The sequence below is a fragment of the Zosterops lateralis genome (genome assembly GCF_965231275.1).
Source record: "Zosterops lateralis genome assembly, chromosome: 7".
Lineage (NCBI taxonomy): Eukaryota > Metazoa > Chordata > Aves > Passeriformes > Zosteropidae > Zosterops > Zosterops lateralis.
In genome coordinates, this window is record NC_139767.1 from 12,029,368 (window position 1) to 12,047,383 (window position 18,016).

At 45.3% G+C, this 18,016-nt stretch overlaps 1 protein-coding gene and 1 long non-coding RNA gene across 5 annotated transcripts in view; one reads left to right on the plus strand and one right to left on the minus strand.

Moving 5' to 3' along the window:
- Positions 1–878: 878 nt before the first annotated feature.
- LOC310911648 lies at positions 879–14,332 on the minus strand. 3 transcript variants are annotated; one of them, XR_014590578.1, is made up of 5 exons: positions 14,056–14,332; positions 13,091–13,270; positions 12,304–12,427; positions 9,414–9,542; positions 6,095–8,073 (listed from the first exon to the last, which is right to left on the minus strand). It is a non-coding gene; the product is annotated as an uncharacterized lncRNA (long non-coding RNA). The 3 variants fall into 3 exon arrangements; XR_014590576.1 differs by lacking the exons at positions 6,095–8,073; positions 13,091–13,270 and adding an exon at positions 879–5,257; XR_014590577.1 differs by lacking the exon at positions 13,091–13,270.
- Positions 14,333–14,616: 284 nt separating this feature from the next.
- The window catches only part of BMPR2 (bone morphogenetic protein receptor type 2), a 105,990-nt gene continuing 102,590 nt past the window's right edge, over positions 14,617–18,016 (plus strand). For both annotated transcript variants that reach the window (XM_083865466.1, XM_083865467.1), the window contains exon 1: positions 14,617–15,176. In XM_083865466.1, the coding sequence (XP_083721592.1) occupies positions 15,101–15,176 (76 nt within the window). In that variant the 5' untranslated portion in view covers positions 14,617–15,100. The remainder of the gene's footprint in view (positions 15,177–18,016) is intronic.

Sequence of the window (18,016 nt, forward strand, 5' to 3'; positions counted from 1 at the left end):
GGAACTTGTCAGTCACCCCTGCTCTCTGCTGAGGAAGGGTTTGGGCCAACTTCATACAAGTTTTTGGCTAGACTAGTTTTGCCAAGCAAAAAAAAAAAAAAAAAAAAAAAAAAAAAATTAGTGTACTTACTCTGAAAAGTAGTGCTCTGGTGTTGGATGTGACATAGCTCTGGCATTGCATCATACAGACACATCATCAATGCCCTTCAGCTGGGCTCTGTGAATCATCACAAGATGATGCCTACAGGAAAGAGAAGCCAGCTTGGTGATGTCTTCTTCTGGCAGCTACTTCTCTAAGATGGACCACAAAGTCTGTGTGCTCTCTCAGGTGCCATTTATAAAGGGAAGACGCTTTTGCATGTCTTTCAAAGACCACAGTTTAAAAGTGATTTTATGCTTTATGCAAAGGTGGATTTTTCCTATGAACATGCTTATGAAAGCAAACAAAGAATCCAACATTCTTCCTGGGAACAACTCCCTTATCTTAAGTCACTGTCCTGATGTGAGGGGGACAACCACGAGGCAACAACCACAGGGAGACTACCCTGCTGTGCCCAAAGGGCCACGTGTGCCACTGTCCCAATAACACCCTATTTCCACCCAAGGAAGAGGGTGGCAGAGACTCAAGGCTGTTCCTGTGTGGATGGGACATGCTTCCCATGCACTTGTGGGCTGGAGGAGACTGTCTGGCTCTGCACCTACCCACTGCACAGACTGCCCATCTTTGGTCTTTTTCCATTTACATGGGGATTACTCATGCCAGGGCCTCGATGTTGCAACTTTGATGGCGTAATCCTGCCACGTCTTTGGTGACTCAGAGTCTTCTTGAACAGGATGGCGAAGTTTAATATCTGATGTGAAAAGCAAAAATACCTATAAAGGTGAGTATTAAAGTCCTTCTGGATGAATTAATGTGTCACAAAAAAATGAGAATAGAAATGGCACAGAGGGGATTTTCTTTGTTGATCTGTCATTGCAGACCACTTTGAAGTGTGAATTTCTTGATAAACATTTAATATTCATTACACAACTTCATTTTGACATGAAATCTTCAGGGACACATAGTTCAAATACAGCAAACTCCACATTTCTAAAAGAAAGTTAAACTGTATCCTGGTCCATGTACTTATTTTAGTCTTTCCAGATTTCTGTAATCTCTTCACACCAGTTGAGATGCTGCAGAGAGACCCAGGATTGCTTTGGCTGGTGATCCAGCAGAACTGGGATGTCACACTGGCAGTGACCCACTGAAGTCCCAGGGGGTGGATGCTGGAGGGAGCCTATGGGGTCTGTGGTCCTTGCAATTTGTGCCAAACATCAGAGGCAATGAGGGTACAGCCCTACCCCCCATTGTAGTCACCCTATAAGAAAAGCACATAAGGGGTGAGGAGTGGGTGTCTGGCTCTGCACAAACTGCAAGAGCTCGTGCAAACCTGTGGCTCAGGCCCATCCCCATCAAACAAGGTCTAATTCCACTTCTGAGATGGCTCAGTTTGACCTCTTTAGGTTCATGCATTAAAAACACAGCTAAAACTAAACATCACCTTTACTCAAGCTGCACAGGCTACAAAAAATACAGAATGCTTCCCCTGGCTTGTTTTGTGTGGATCACATCCTACTTTCTGTGAGCTTCCATTAAACATATCAAACAGAGTTTGGGGGATTTCTCTTCAGCCTTCACAGCATACTTCATTTCTCACCCTCTGGGGTCATCCTGCTGTTGTTGTACTATGGGAATGTAAGAGTTTTGACCAAGTATTTGTGAAACTCCCTGCACCATAACGAACCTTCTTGAGCTTTGACAGAGCCTGGACTGATGCTCTGAGCAGGGGAGAACCTGAGGGGTCAGCATGAGCCCCAAGCCAGCTCAAGGCCCGCTGAAGGTGCTGCTGGGAGGAAGGAGAGAGTCCTGCCAGTCTGAGAGACGTTTTTGCAGGCTGCAGCTTCATCTGATACCATTTCATAAAGCTAACATTTAAGGGTCAGATAATGAGATATGCTGCCTTCAGACATTGCATACACAAGCCCAGCCCACTGCTGAGACAAAAGTGGCTTTAAGCCCCGTCTATCCATCTATCTGATCCATCTGTTTGGCTTTTGCCAGCTGGCAAGAAAGGTTCTTTTATCTAAAACTAATTCCAGCTATTTTTTCTCTCAAAATCTCCAAAGTGTTTACATGATTTGAAAGAACTATTTCCAGGATTTCTGGCTGCACAGCATTCAAGCTTCAGATTTTATGACAGGTATTTGAGAACATTCCCTTGCTTTTGTAAGGGCTTTTACAGCAGGTCATCTGTCATGGGAAGGGTGTGTCTCCTGCTCTAAATATTCACTTTCTCATGTTATTTTTGATACCTCCTTAGCAATTGCAGGTTGGCAGCATATTACTCCTGGTAAGCCAAGTCCAAAGAATGAGCAGGGAAGTTTTGTGTGTGTGATGAGTCTCCAACTGGAATGGGGAGAGGTTCTGGGAGGTAAGAGGTGTCTCACTGTGGCTGCATCTCTTTGAGACTTACTGGGCTCTGGGAGTTGCAGATGCCCCATTTGAAATTACACAGAGACCTCCAGGTGGGAAGCCCAGAGCAGCTGCTGAGCTCAGTACTGCCCAGGGAATGGGACAGAGAGAATCCTTTTGCTGCTCTTATGAGCCTGCCACTGAGACACTGAGAGTTTTTTACCCAGATCAGCTATTTTGAAAAGACATTTTTATTGCTGTTCAGCACATGGTGGGCAGTGATGATTGCTATGTTTCCTTATGGCAGCACCCAGGCTACTGTATGTTCAGTTTTTCAGGAGTAGCTTTGATAGGTCCAAGTGGGAGGAATTGTGATGTGGATTGTACCTCACTTGTTTCAGGGAGCTTGAATAACTTGTACTTGTCTTCATACCAAACAGCCACAGTTCCCGCTTCCCTGGGTAGCAGCCACATAAGGGAGCAAATCCTGAAGACTGGCCTGTCCCTCACAGTGATGCCGGATGGTGGCATAAAGCAGAGAATTTCAGCTACCTGCTGGAGAAGTGTTTGATGCCAGTCAAAGCTATTGCCTGCTATGTATTTCCAGCCAGCATAAAAAGGAACTCTTTGTTTTGTTGTGGTTTTTTTTTTTTTTTTTTTTTTTTTTTTTTTTTTTTTTTTTTAAGATGTAGCAATTTGTGGCCAAATCACAGGGTCTCGAGGGAGCATTCTTGGCTGAAAAAATTACTTCACAATTTGGTCTAACATAACTTTAAGATAAAAACTTTTATGTAATCACTAATTCACAGTCGCAGTTGCTTTGGCTTCTCTCATTATCATTCCTAAGTTATTCTTTTCATGCTGGGAGTTGGATTTTCCTGGCACTGCATCTGTTTTCAGCAATGTATACACCACAACTGCTGACAACTAGGAGTTGGATCCCATGTTCCTCGACCCTGGCTGTAGCTTGTTTTTTCTGGCATCACTTTAAAGTCTCCCATCTGCACTTGTCTCCTGATGACCAGTGGCAGTCCTTCAGCTGTGTGAGAAGTGCCTGATGTTATCCTGTTGTTCTCGCACTCCTCCAGACCCGTTTCTCAGCTGGGCCGTGAGCACAGCCCCTGCCTTTTCCTAGATAGAGCCTTATCAGGGCCAGCCATGGCAATGCTCCCATCCCCTTCCCAGCCCTCCCTTGTGGTTACTGGAAGGTCCGGTAGCTCAGTGCATTTTAGTGTAGCTGAAATGCTGCTCTGCTGCCTCTCTGGTTTTCCAGTCCTCTTTTGCTTTTCTTAGAAATGTCCCCCTGCCTCTATTCAATCTAGGCTCTGTAGGAGATCACCTCTGCATCCTTCATTTGCTGAGAGGCAGAGGGAGAGCTGTGTACTGGTGTCTGTACTTGCCTCTCATCTCCACTGGGCTATTTTTGTTCAGGCCTGGTGCTGGGTGCGCCATATCCAGCTTACTAATAAGATGCCATCGTTGCTCTTAGCAGTATTTTGAATGAGTACAGCTGTTCTGTGCTTGAATTCCTCCTCCCTTGGCTTACCAGGAGTATGGCTTTTAAGAGATGTGTTCTGTTTGGTAACAATCAGGTGCCCTTGCTCTGCTGGGAGGCTGGGTATTTCTCTGGGCTTACTCTGTAGTTTGATGTGGGCATCATGTACTTGACAGATTAACAGTGTGTTCATTCCTCCTCCACTGCTTGTCTGGGTTTGTTTATTTCTGTTATTCCTGTTATATTCAGTTTCATGTGTTATTTTTGGCTTTGTTTTCCAGGCCTCTCTCCTTTACTTACTTTCGTTCAGGTTAAAGGAATAATTTTTTGAGCTTTCTTAGTATTTTGAGGGAAAACTGATGAGTGTTTTGTGCCTTTTAATTGTACCTCACCAGACGGGGCAGGCAGGAGCTTGCACATACATGTTCCTTCCCTGCCCTCATTCAGATGTGAACTGGCTTTGATCTTCCTATACCTCCCAGCATGTGTTGAAGCTTTACTTGGCAATCAGGGTTTCCATTACCTCCATACCACAGCTGACATGATGTAGCAGTTTTCAGCCATCCCTCTTTTTGCTGTCAACCACTGGCCGCCGCCAGGAAAGCGTTACCCCAGGCTGGGAAATTACTGGGACTGACTCTCTCCTGGAGCCCAGCTCCCACCAGCAGCAACACTGGTGGTTAGGCACGTAGGCCTCCCTCAGTCAGGAGGAGAGCAGTGTCCCAGCCTGGCTGCGTTTCATGGAAAGCCATTTTTCAGCTTATTTCCTTTCCTGCCTGCCAGTGCCCCACTGGTTTCCATGGTATTCGTGGTTGTGTAGGGGTGGCAATTTCAGTATCCTGGCAGCCTTCCAGGCTGCCTCTCCATAAAACCCTGTATGGTTTCAAATGTGTATGTATATATATAAGGTTTTTTTCTTATTTTTCCTTCATCCCACAGAGCTGCTGTGTGCTTTTAAGCAGTTAATCTATTCCATCCTTCGCTTATCTCACAGGCACAGTGTGAGGTTGTGCCCGCTCTTGCTGGCAAGTTGCTTTGAGGTTCCTCTGATGAAAGGTTTGCTGTAAAGGCAAAAAGTGATCAGAGCCATGTTATCGCTCTCACTTCCAGGGGCTCATACAGAACATCCTACTGAAAGAATAACATGGTCCCAATGACCACAAGCTGATTCTTGGAGCTGGACTTAAATGAGCTGGCATCCCCATCACTTCCATCCTGTCACATAAGGGCTCTTTCCATGTCTTCATCCACTTCTGAGCTGCTGTGGTCACTCTCAGTGGGTGTGATCTCCCAGCCCAGCCACACATCTGTAACAGCAGTGCGGAAAAACATCAGAAAATCTTTCTTGTTACAGGGGAGATTCTGTCAATCCTGTTTTGTTTAAAAAGCAAAACCAAAACAATCCAGGGCTTTGCTCTAAGCAATATTTGGAGTGAGCTGAACACACATCTGGTCTCTGCTTCACGCAGGCTTTCATAATGGTCTCTAGCCATAATAGTCTCATTTTTTGGAAGCGAGTCATTGCTGCTCTTTGGGTTGAATGAACTCTGATCAGGCGTGGATCTCAATGCGTCAGGGTGAAAAAACACCTCATGTCTGGGCTGTGGGAGGCTGGAGGGGTTGGAGAGAGGGGGTGCTATGTTTGCATACACACAGAATGGCCTCTGTTACACATAACTTGAGAAGAGTGATTAAATGGTGACCTTCTTGGCTAAAGATGGCAGGGCTATGATTTGTGATTTTGGCTGTTGTGGGCTCTGTTTCGTCCGATAGGATACATCTGGCAGCACAGGGGGAGTACCACATTGAAGGCCCTCATTGTTGAGATGGGTTCAATGGCCCTGAGTTGAAGGAAGATGGTCCTTGGTCTGCTAAAGGGAAAGGGGCTGTAAACTGCAACATGTATTAACTATTTCTATCTGTAGAAACCACAGGAAGAGATAATCCAGTAGTAACAGCTGCCCCTGGAATTATTTGTGCACATGTTTGGCTCCAAAGCTTTTTACCCAGCTGGCTGGAGGTCACAGTGAGTACAGATAAGTATTTGCCAAACGTTAAGGAGAAGACAGGACAAGGTCAGAAGCTCTTCTGGAAGCAAGGCAGAGCATGTTTAGCAAACTCTGCTATCTCCTGAATTGGGGTGAGAGATTTCATCAACAGAGTATGCAGGGGAGCTCTGAATACAAGTGGAGGGCAGGAAGAATATGTTTTACAACTTCTGGTTAAGCCAAGAGAAACTTGAGACTTGCTGGTTCCTTCTGAGCCAAGGACTATCTGCCAGCCTGTCCCAGGGACCTACTCCTGCATTGTGAAACTTCCAGGACAGTGTCCCTGTCAGTGTGGCTCGTATCAGAGATCTGAGTTTAGCACCTTCCTTTTTGTTAAATCAAAATGCATTTTCATTTGTATCCATATTCAAACATAAACCCTCTCCTGTAACTTTTTTCTCCTCCTTTCACTCCTCAGATCCTCTCTTTCTTGCCTACAACTCCCTCCTTTCTGTTCAACATTTAGTTCAGGGTCCATGCTTCTCTTTGCCCTCATATCACACCCCTTCCACCCTTCTGTTGCTGGGAATGTGAGAGCTTCAGCAGTTATGAGACCAGAGCTATAGGGGTGGTAGTCTTCCCTTTTGCTAAATGCAACTTCTCCAAAGTTGAAAGTAAATAAATACAAAAGTGAAACTAGCAAAAATTATAGACAGGGGAAACCCTGCTCAGACATTGATTTTACCCAACTTGGAGGGGCATGAAGAAATGGGAGGAGAAAAAGAAATATGCAAAACATCACAACTATTTTATGGCAAATGTCGGGAGGAAGAAAAGAAGGAAAAGTGCCTTCAAACTTATGAAATTTGTTTGAGCACCTCATGTAGCATCTCTGTGAGATGGTCCTCTCCACTTTTGGAGAGCTTTCATCTGTAGAAAACTACAAACTCTTTACAATGGAGATAAAGGGCAATTTTTCCTTTAGAAATCTCTTCCCACTTATCCCCGCATCCTCATTTATGTGTTTGCCTTTTAATCTGAAATTGTAAGCAGAGGCAGAGGTTTCACAGAGTCCAAGTGCTGCCTGTACCCCCTAAACCACACACCCAAGGTTTGCACAGCCCATGTTATGTTGTGGAAATAGCCTTTGGAGGCCTGGCTCTTGTTTGTGAATTACAGCTTTTAATGCTTCCAAACTTTTAAATGACTGTAGATAGTGTAGGGAGCAACTGTGCCTTCAATGTTTCCTGCAGGCCCCAGCAAGCAGGACTGATGCTGTTGGCTGGAGTTGGTGTCCTGGCCTGTATCACTTCAAGGAGAGAGTTCCTGATGGATGCTTTGGGGAAGCAGTTATTTGGGTTCATGTTTCCAAATCAATCCGTGAGAAGCAAGCAGGGTGTGCAGAGGTACTGACTCATTTCTTGATCTGAAGGAACATTCTTCTCAGATAAAAATGTCTCGAAATTGTCAGGCAACAGATGTCATGTAACAGGCAGAAACAGAAGGGATAGAAATCTCCTGTTTGGTTTAGTAAAAGGTAATAATTTTACTTTTATCTTCCTTCAGGTGATGTTGCCAGAGCTGGCTGCCTGCAGGAGAGGAACGCTGGGCAGTCACACCTTTCTCTGGAAGCTATGGCTCTGAGAGTGGTCAGCCCTCTGACATTGTCCTTGCAATGGCAACAAAATCTGGGTTAAAAGGGGCTTCAATTCAACTCAGCTTTAACTCGTTTTCACATTTGCAAGAGAAGATAAAACCTGAAGGAGCTCTGCTGTTGGGCTTGTAGCTGATGCCTCCTTTTTCATTGCAAAGGGGACCTGTTGTAAGAAGTCTGAGCAAAAATTGTTCCCTCCACACTGTCATTTAAAATAATAAGGAACAAATGCATGTTGGAGACACTACTTCTGTCCTTTAGATGAATCCCTGACTCTTGTCAAGCTGATGTGGAGTTCAAGGATGGCCAGCAATGAGCACAGAGGCTGCTTCCTCTGGACCTCCACCATGGAAAACTGAGTGCAGGTCCATCAGGGCTCTATCAGAGGCTTTAATTTTGTTCTCAGAGGGCATTTTTATTAGCTTCCTGATAGACGTATTGAGCTGATTGGAGAAATATTTTTAGGTCAAATCCTAATTGTCTGCAAGAAAATAAAGACCAAAAAGGAAAAGATGGGTTTTGAAAATCAACCTGGCTTGCACTGCTAACTATATTGTGTAGTAAGTGATTAAAAAAACACCAACCAACCACAGAAAAAGAAAAAATCCCCAACAACCCAGAACTAGAAGGCAAAAGGAAGGTAACAGTAGCAGGAGAGAGTATTGGAGATTCCATGAGCCTCATTCCCAGCTGCCTGTCATGAGTCTGAGAAGGCTGAGGAATGAAACCTTGCAGGTCTGTGGTGATGACATACCCATCTGCTACAAACCAGAAGATGATTCTGACACAGCTCATTACGTTTCTATTTCTGACTACGTCCATTGTTGGATTTAATGAATAAGTGATGTTGTGAACTGATAACAACCCTGCAGCAAATTTCCCATTTTATGTTGTGATGAACAAGCCAAGAGATTCAGACAAGCTGTGAAAGGCCTTTAACATATGATTTCAGACTTAATTCAAAGTGGGAGGTGCTTCTCAAAGCTAACTTGAAAGTTTCTCTCACCTCCACCCCCAAAGTGGACATAAGATTTCCACAGACTAAGCAGTGTTATCTCTAAAACAAGGCAGCAACTGCTACGAACACTGTTGGTAGTTCATTATCACATAATGTATTATGAAATGTAAAAATGGTGATGAACTACTTCACTGCTAATCCTTTTAGAGACAAAACACTCCCTTTGTTTATCCCACAGTGTGCATCTTCCTCCTCCTTCTCCTTGCATACCCAAGGCCAACCTGTCCCAACCCACCTGCTTATGTTTCCAGGCTTGACCCTCACACCTTTGATCATGCAGTTATGGGCTCCCCTTAGGAAACCACTTGCTACACCAAAGTCAGGGAATGTGAGACCAGCATTAAAAAAAAAAAGGAAACATCAAAATAAATCTTTCTGGGGACTGCCACAAAAACGGTGCAATTAATTTTTGCATTACATTTCTTAAAAGTCTGCCATTAAAAGGTAAACAAAGCTGCCAAAACTTCTCTTCTGATTTAGGATGCTGATATCAGACTGTCATGACTTCATTGCTCAGTGTGGTTCACCTTGTAGTAGATTACACAACAGCCTGGTAGAGTTAAAAAAAACTCAGGTCTGAAAACATTTACTAGTTCATACTCATAAATATTTTGGGGTTTTTTTTTCAAAAGCTCAACAGTAGGTGCTCTTTTCTGTGCCTCAGAGACAAAGAAAAATGAAGTCATAACAGCCCTCAGACAGATTTTTATGAGTCTAAAACGTCAAAAGTAATGTCTGGCACAGATTATTTAACTGGACTAAAGGGGAAATTAATTCCCTCTGAGGCAGGGAATTTGATTCACCATTTCCTTAAGGCTTTTGATAGAATTGGGAGCATGACAGCCTGGTCTGGTATGGGATGCCACGAGAGGTTTTGCCATTCTCACATCTTGGCAGGACAGGCTGACCATTGTAGATACGGCTTTTCCTGCCTGTCAGAAAGAACAGAAAGAAATGAATTTTACTCCACAAAGGACTTCTCTGGGATTTTGGTCATGGCTTGGTGTCCCTCTGTCCCTGCTTTGTAGAAGCCATTTTCCCAAGGTAATACCAAGCCCCAGAAAAGGAGCAAAACCCAACAATAATTCAGACAAGATATAAGTGCTGCTGGAAGTTTTTAAAAAGGCTCTGAAGGAGAGGGTGCCTTTCCCTGTTCCCAAGGAAATGTCCCTGACTGAGGAAGGTACTTTTGTGTTCAGATTCTTCTGAAGTCTTCAGAGATTTCATAGTTTTTCCTTATGCATATATGCCTGCCTCCCTGTAACTGCTCTTCCCACAGCCACCTTCCCTACCCTGACTCCAAGGGGATTTCTGGGGGGGTGTTAATGCCACTCTGCAGCACCCAGGATTGGACACTGATGGGAAAATCTATATAAAGCAAGTAACTGAACACTTCCAAAGGTAATGACGTCTGCGTGTGATTACTTGTTTGGCTGCACTGGCTGAAGCTGTAGCTGCTAACTCAGCAGACTGTAAGTAGACACTATTGTCTTTTCAGTGAGTTCTGGCTGCAATTCAGGATGTTAATAATATCTAGAGAGTTACAGGAGGCTTGGATCCCATCTATCAGGAACCACCTCTCTCTCTACATACAATTACAGGAGCAAGACTGGGGAGATGATCTTGCTGACAGTTCCCTAATTTAGCAATGAGTGGCAGGCATTTTCTGGGGAGATCTGTACCGAGTCCATTATTTATTAAGCTATCACTTAGGATCCAGAACGGGTGTATTTATTTGTAGGGAAGTATGTAAAAATCTTGATGGCTGTTCTAACATATGTTTACGCTTCAGAGTCAATGCTAGGGGGATGCTTTCTTTTTAATTTAGGAACAAAATATTCCCTAAAAGTGAAATATCTGGACATGTTGTTATATTCTTTCCCCAACACTTACGGCAGCACTGGGAGAACACCCCAGCCAAGCTGACGGGCAGCCAAATATAATTTATGGCTTGTTTTAAACTGATTTGTTGACTTCATGAAAGGCCCTGTCAAAAAGAACAGTCCCCTGAGTCCTAACGATGATAACAGTTATATTGCATCAGCGCTGAAAAACTCTTGGATAACAGTGAACTTACCCTGAGAAATTTTTTTAAGTGCCTGAACATAGGATTTTCTGAAAAGAAATGAAACTCAAGCTATTTTTTCATAATTCATTTCAGTTTTCTTAATTCTTTGTTCATATTATTTTCCACTGTTTGGAATACTCTCTTGATAGCATGAAAATAGTTTCCCTTATTCCAGTTAATTAAAAATAAAGATGTGTGTTGTTTAAAGGAGATGCTGCTAACAAGGACATGTTTACTTTCTCTTACGTGCAGTGTTGAATTTGCTAGTGATATCAACATGTTTGTGTCTGCATCAGTCTGAGCCAGAGCAGGACACTCCTGAGCCTCCTATCAGCTGCATTTCTCCTCTCTGTGTCTCACTGAAGCAAAGGGCAACCCCCACGTGCTGTTTGTGCCTGTGCTGTTCGTTCAGAGCTCCCTCACCCAAGGGCAAGATACATGTCCCCTGCTGTAGCTGACCCGCATCTTGGGGAGCTTCCAGCCACCAGCCCCTGGCTCCTCTGCCACTGTCCTCCTGGTCCTTGCCCCATGACCCTGCTGCTGGGGCAGCCTTGCCTCTGCCTAGGCCTGTGAGAACAGTGAACACAGCTGAAAAGGACCATCTACTTCCTAAGGTCTTTCCTCCTCATATTTTTTAAGAGTCTTATCTCCAGTAAGTTCAATAGTGTTGTTTTATTTGTCAGAGTTCTTCCTGGTGGAAATACTTCAGTGCTTCAGTCAGAATATTGTCTTTTAAATCTTGGTAAATTTGACGTGTTTTCTCTTGTCTCCTCCCATCTTTACCTGAACCTGTACCCCAGATTTACTGCCTGCAAGTTTTCATTACCCTGACTGCTTTTCTGTAGGTCTTGGTGTAGCTGAATATTTAGCTTACAGATAAAACAATATCACAGGAAGAATTATAAATATGTTCTTGTCCAAGCACATAACAATGAGCGAGTCTGACTGTGACAGTTTGGATCTTTGGTTTCCTCCCACCACCGTGGGAAAAGGAAGCAGCTTCTGTGCTTATACAGCAGGGATTGCTTTCTACATCTGTGTGGTGAAGGGGGCTCAGCCCCTCTTCAGCCCTGCCAGCTGCAGGGACACAGAGGCAGCAGCTCCTGCTCTGCCCTGGCATCGCTGCGTGACCGGGGCGGGTGCAGCCTCCACAGCCAGGAAGGACCTGGCCCTTCAGGGAACATCTACAGGACTCCAAATAGCTTAGAGGAGGAGAGGAAACTCCTGCACACTGCTGTGATGGCAAGTGTGTGAGATTAGTCCAAGGGCCTGATATAAACTCAGGCAAAGCAGATGCACAGCCCCATGCCCTTCAGTGGGGTGTCTCTTCGATGAGGTTTGGGGTTTTTGTGAAACTATTTTGTGAAAAAGGAAATTGGCACGTCTTTTTCCTTCATTTTAGGAAAATACAGAACAAAAATCCAATCCATTTTGTGGAAAGAAAAAAAGAAAAGTATTTTAAGGTAGAATATGTGTTTTTGTACAATTTCTCATTAAGAAGAACTCCTAGCATTAATTAATGAGCCATAACTAGAACCATTGGAACAAATGAGACCTCTGCCATTTACTTCAGGCTGAGCAGGTTTTCATACACATCATAAACAATTACAGTAATTTTCTTTTACCATTTAAACAGTGAAAGTGCTCTGCAACCCACATGGCAATGTTCTTGTTTTCTCTGACCAAGGTAGATCTCTCTTCTTTTATTGGTGGGTACAGCTAGGCAGGGTGTGTTGCATAGTTTGGTGTCTGTGGAACCAGAAAAGAACATTGGATTTTGGTGCTGTAGAAAAAATATTCAGTGTTGGTTTTTTTTTCCTCTCTGGGAGGTAAAACTGTTTTAGCTGTCTTAGGGGGAGAGAGTTGGTGTTGGTGTTTCTTCTAAAGGTTATTTCTTGACACTCACATTCCACAAATAACAGGAAGGATATTGTGGTTAACATGTGGTTGCAATTCTGGAAAATGGAAATACAAATTGCAATCTGTGATTCTATATTTTATTGTCTCACCAATATCCATGTTAGATCTGCATAGATTGGAAGTAAAAATATTGTAGGAAACGTTAAAAACATTTTAAAACTGGGTAAATTCACCTTGACCCTAGGAATGTCAAACTATGACCCTGGCCAAAGTATCACAATGATGAAAATCCTTGGACAATTTATCTAATAATTCTTTTGATGATCACAATGTTAGATTACATCTATTTCATCTGTTACAGCTTGTGAAGAGGAATGGAATTATGCAGAAAAATTTTATTACCACTAAAATTGTAACTCTGACTTGCAACTACACCATTTTATGTAGTAGCATTTAATATTTTGAGGTGTGGAATTGGATTTCTGAACTTGTATTCCACTCTTGAAACTGGTATAGGAATTTGGCACAGGGAAGCATTTCCCATAATCATACCTTTGGTGATGCCCAGATATGAAGGTGCCTTTGGTGTGCAGGGTATACTTAAGAAGCTTTTATTCTATGCTACAGCCAGTAAAACTTGTTTGAAAGAGCCTTGCTAGGCCAGAACATCAGACACCATGTTCCAGTCACAGTTCTCCCATCAGCTGCTGCCCTCAATTTATCTCTTTGGACCTGTGCAACACAGCAAAGGTTAAAGCATACAAACAGCCGAGTGGGCTCACTTTATCTTTGTTTTGAAACCCTAAAATCTCTTTAATTTAAGAGGTAGATAATGATTTTGCTTGGGGAGAGTCAGGTGTCTGAAGCCATAGGAGCTGAGAGGATTTCAGAGTGGACATGAGGAAGAAACCCTTGGGCGAAAGGGTGATTAGCTATTGGAATGGACTGCCCGGGGGGGAAGTGGAGCCACTGTCCCCTGGAGGCGTTTAAGGGAAGACCGGACACGGCACTTAGTGCCATGGTACACGGTGGTGATGGGTCACAGGTTGGATTCGATGACACAGAGGTGTTTTCCAGCCTGGCCGGTGTGTGTGTTCCTGGCCTGCCCGGGCTGGCCGCGGGGAGCAGCGGGCGGTGCGGCCCGTGCTCGGGGGAGCGCACAGGGACAGGGAGCGGGGCTTGGACCCGAGGACGGGGCAGAACCTCCGGGGTGTCTGACACGCAGGCCACGGAGTTCAAACATGACGCAATCTCAGAGACTGCTGAACATTTTTTTTTTTTTTCTTGTTGTTACAGGCGTTTTTTTCTGAATCCCGAGCTCACGCCTCCCCGCTGTCAGCCTCTCTCGCAGACGCGCTGCACGGGGGCAGCGCCCGCGGCCTCCCCGAGAGGGTCCAGAGGCTCCTTCCCCCGGAGCCGCCCCTGGCCCTCAGCTCCGTTACCCGCGGCGGTGCCCCAAGCCCGCGCCCCTCCCTCAGGCGGCGGGGCCCCGCCCGCCCGCGGCCCGCTCTGCCTACCTGGGGCCGCTCCATGGCGCGGGGCGGGGCCGGCGGCGGCAGCGACTCCCCTTTGTGTCTGGAGCCGCCCGTGCTGTTGGGGCGGGCGGGCGAGAGGGGGCGCGGGCGGCGGAGCTCCGGCCCTCGCTCGGCTCCCGCCCGCAGCCGGCGGCGGGCAGGGGAAGGAGGCGGAGCGGCCCCTCGCCGGCGAGCCCGGCGCGGAGGGAGGAGGGCGCTGGCAGCGCGGCGGGGCTGAGCGGAGACCGGCGTGAGGAGGCCGGGCCGGGCCGCCCAGCGCCGTGCAAACTCGGGGCGGGAGGCGGAGGAGGGGAAAGGCCTTCGCCCGCGGAGAGCGGCCGGGTGCGCCCGCAGCTGGAGCCGCCGAGGAGGGGCCTGGCCGCCCCGGGCCCCACCTTCGTCGGGGTGGCCGCGGGAGGCGCCGGTGCTGCGGCGGGGGCCGGGGCAGCGCGGAGGAGCCCGCCCGGCGCGGGAGGCAGATGGGCCGGGATGCGGCCGCAGCTCTCCCCGTGAGAGCGGGGGGCCTCGCCGCCGCCTGCCCCGGAGCGTGAGGCAGCGAGGAGGGGCGGCCGGAGGACAGAGCCCTGTGCCGGGATGGGACGCGCCGCCGCCAGCCCCTAGCTCGCTCTCCGTGCCCCGGCCGGCCCGCGGGGCCCGCGCTGACTGACACCGCTGTGGGCGCCGCTGGATATGTTCCCTTCCCAACCGGGCGCTTTCTTCGATGTCGTGAAGCTGCGTGGGAAATAGCCGGTTCCCGCGGGGTCGGGAGATGCCTCGGGGCTGGGCGGCAGAGCCAGGCGCTTCCCCCGTGTCCGCTGAGCGCTGCCCGCTCCCCGGGCATGAAGGCGGGCGGCTCTAATGGAGTAAGAGAGAAGACGGCTCCTCTCATCTGCCATTTGCCCTTCCAGACGGGATTGTAAACCGAGAGCGTTAAAGGAAGGCTGTGCGAAAGCAGGAGGCATTTCCTCTCTTCGGGGTTTGGGTTGTGTTTTTTTTTTTAACCCCTTATTTCTTTCTCCTGGCGGCTGGACCCGTGTGTTGCCCAGGTATGCCTGCCTCACTGCAGCACCTTGTGCTGGTGCTCCTGCTCTCCAGTGCCACCCTGCTGCTCGGCACTGCGGCTGGTGAGTAGCCACTGCCTCTAGCGAACTGGCCATTTTGGCAGCCAAGGGGGTGGGGTCCGCTGCTGTTTGGGCACATCTCTGCCTCCTTACGAAGTGCCGTGCATCCATTTCAGCGGCGAAGCCTGATAAAAGTTTTGAAATCCCGATACGTTAAGTGTCTCGGGGAATAAAATCTGCTTTATTGTGTAAATGAGCTCGACCTGCGCTCAGTAAGAATGCTTTGCTTAGATCTGCATCTCTTGTCTAATAACTTACTTCAGTTTTGGAAATATATATAATCTTTTTGTTTTGCATACCTCGCCCTTTGTAAGGTAATGCAGGAATTTTTAATATATATTTTAATCGTCAGCAGAGCTGTGCCTGTTTTGCTGTGGGATCTTCGGGCACAGCCATTTTTAATTTTATCAGCATCGGTGCTTCTCGGGGCCTTACACATGTGCTGTAGTTTTGTAACAGAATCACTGTAATGTGTATTTTTTTTCCCCCTTGGAGAGATCTGAAGCAAATATGGAGCTATTTCTCTCGTCACTTGTGATTATAGAACACAAAAAACCACTGTTAAGGAATGCTGAAAGGTCTCGAAGGGTACTCTTTTTTTATAACAAAAAGTTGGAAGCAGAAATGCTGAGAGCATCCTTACTCATATATTTGAACGCTCTAGTCCTATTTTTAATTGTGTTCGGAAGCTCATTGTTAGATATGCAGGGTGTTGGAAGAGAAATGTGTGTTGGTCTGGCATCCTTTGCTTTTCTGTCACGGTGACAGATGAACATGTTGAAGCCTTCCAGTGTAACCCAGCTTTGCTAGGCAGGAATACCAATTGTTCCTGCAGTATGCGTTTTCCAGCACTTTTGGAAGACTCCTACGACTTTTCTGTCGGGATCCAATCTGCAGTGCTTGCTTTTTTTGTGTTATTTTGTAATCTGCTGGGTATAGTTCATAAGCGAATCTTCGTAGGAAAATTGCTGAATCTTGCTGAGCTGACCCAACAAGCTGATGGCAGTTTCCATGTTATTTTTCAGCGAGGTCTTAAAATTAATTTGTCAAAGTTGAAGATACTTGGAGTCATTATTAGGAAAATCCTGTAAATTACATATATTTAGGCAGTTTCTACGTTGCTCTGACTGGATAGTCCCTGATTTTCCTGCTTCTGCTTACTAAGAGGTCTCTTTCAGGAAGGTTCATAAATGAGGAGCTTGGTGTTCCCTATATCATCCTGACCTTTGACTGCCATTATTTTAGATGGATGTCTGCAGCGTCTCTCTGTGGTCGTTTCTGAGGAGTGTTTTTGGTTTTTTCCCCTTTTTTTTTTTTTTTTTTTTTTTTTTTTCTGGGAGAAGGGACTTCTGAAGGTCAAAAATCTTGGTATTAAAGCACATATGAATCAAGAATGCTCAGATTCTCTACTTCTCTTTCAAATGTATTTTTAAAAAAGTGTAAGCTTTTTTTTTGCCTTTGTGAAAACTTTAGTGAATTGGTAATTTCTGTGCCCTGATGAAGGAGGGTTACTGAAGGAGCAGGTACAGATTTGTGCCAGGCCAAGGGCTGGGCAGGTGCTGTAAGAGCCCATTTGCACCGTTTACCCAATTCACTTCCATTCCGACCTGGCAACAGCATTCCCAGTATTTCAGTTCTGCCTTGTTAAAAGGGTATTAATGATGCCACTTTGGTTGGTTGTTTTTTGAATAGGAACCTATTTTCCCATTGTGATTTATTTCTTAATTGTGAAATTTTAACAATTCACATGAAAAAAAAATTGCTCATAATCCTCTGTAAAAGTAATTACATGGATGATTTGAGCTTTAGTTAAAGAAGCTAATGGGTGATTTTAAGTTTATCCTGCATTTCAGAAAAAAATGTCTATACATGGGGAAGCTACACTAATGTGTAATTCTGCCCTTTTATGTTCATGAAAGAGCCAACACTCTTTCTTCTCTTCCCCTCCCCCAAAGTATGAACTGTATGCTCCCATCGGAGTGAAAATGCTGCCTTTGTAGCTTTGAAACCCCTATTAATTCTTTCTTCTGATTAGTGAACAGATACTATATCTCAGCAGTGTATAGAATTGAGTGCCTATAAATGCAAAATCATGACATCAGAGGGAAAGTATTTTGATAACAGGTTTTTAAGTTTTTGTCTGGAGGAGAATATCTGGACCTCTCCGGGGAGAGCTGCACAAAGACCTGGGCTTAGTATGGACAGGAAAGGGAAAATAAGAAGATGACAAAAAAAATCTTACCGTGGGGCTGTAGATGATAGTTCCACTCATAATCTGGAATATGAACGAAGAAGGAATGTGGTTCTTCCTTCCTCTTTGTGACTGAAGGTATAATAAAGAACTAGCTCTAAATTCAGAAACATTTGCTGATTATTAGGAGGAAAATATTACTGGCTTCTTCCATAAAATACAGATCTTATCAGTTATTTGGTAAGTCTGCATTTAAATATTGTATTAGTCTTTGTAAAGAGAAATGCTTAAGTGAGGACATTTTACTGACAACAGTCTTGAGTAGATGTATAAAAACCAGTATTGGACAAAAATTATTTGCAACACTTTGTTCTTTATTTCTCAAGTTATCTGAAATACCTATTTCTAAATATTTTGTGTAGAACTACAAGACATATATAAACATGTCTTTATATTGTAGAGGATTCTGGTGTGTTAATCATGAGGGTTTGTGCCTGAAGAGGTGGTTGGTGAACCTTTGAGCTGTTCCCCAGTATTGCGAAAGGATTTTGTTTGGGTGTTCGAATGGACCAGATATTAAAGATACAATCTCTCCTCATTTCACTTGCTTACGTTCTTTGATATGCAATACTGAACCACTTTTCCTTCTGCA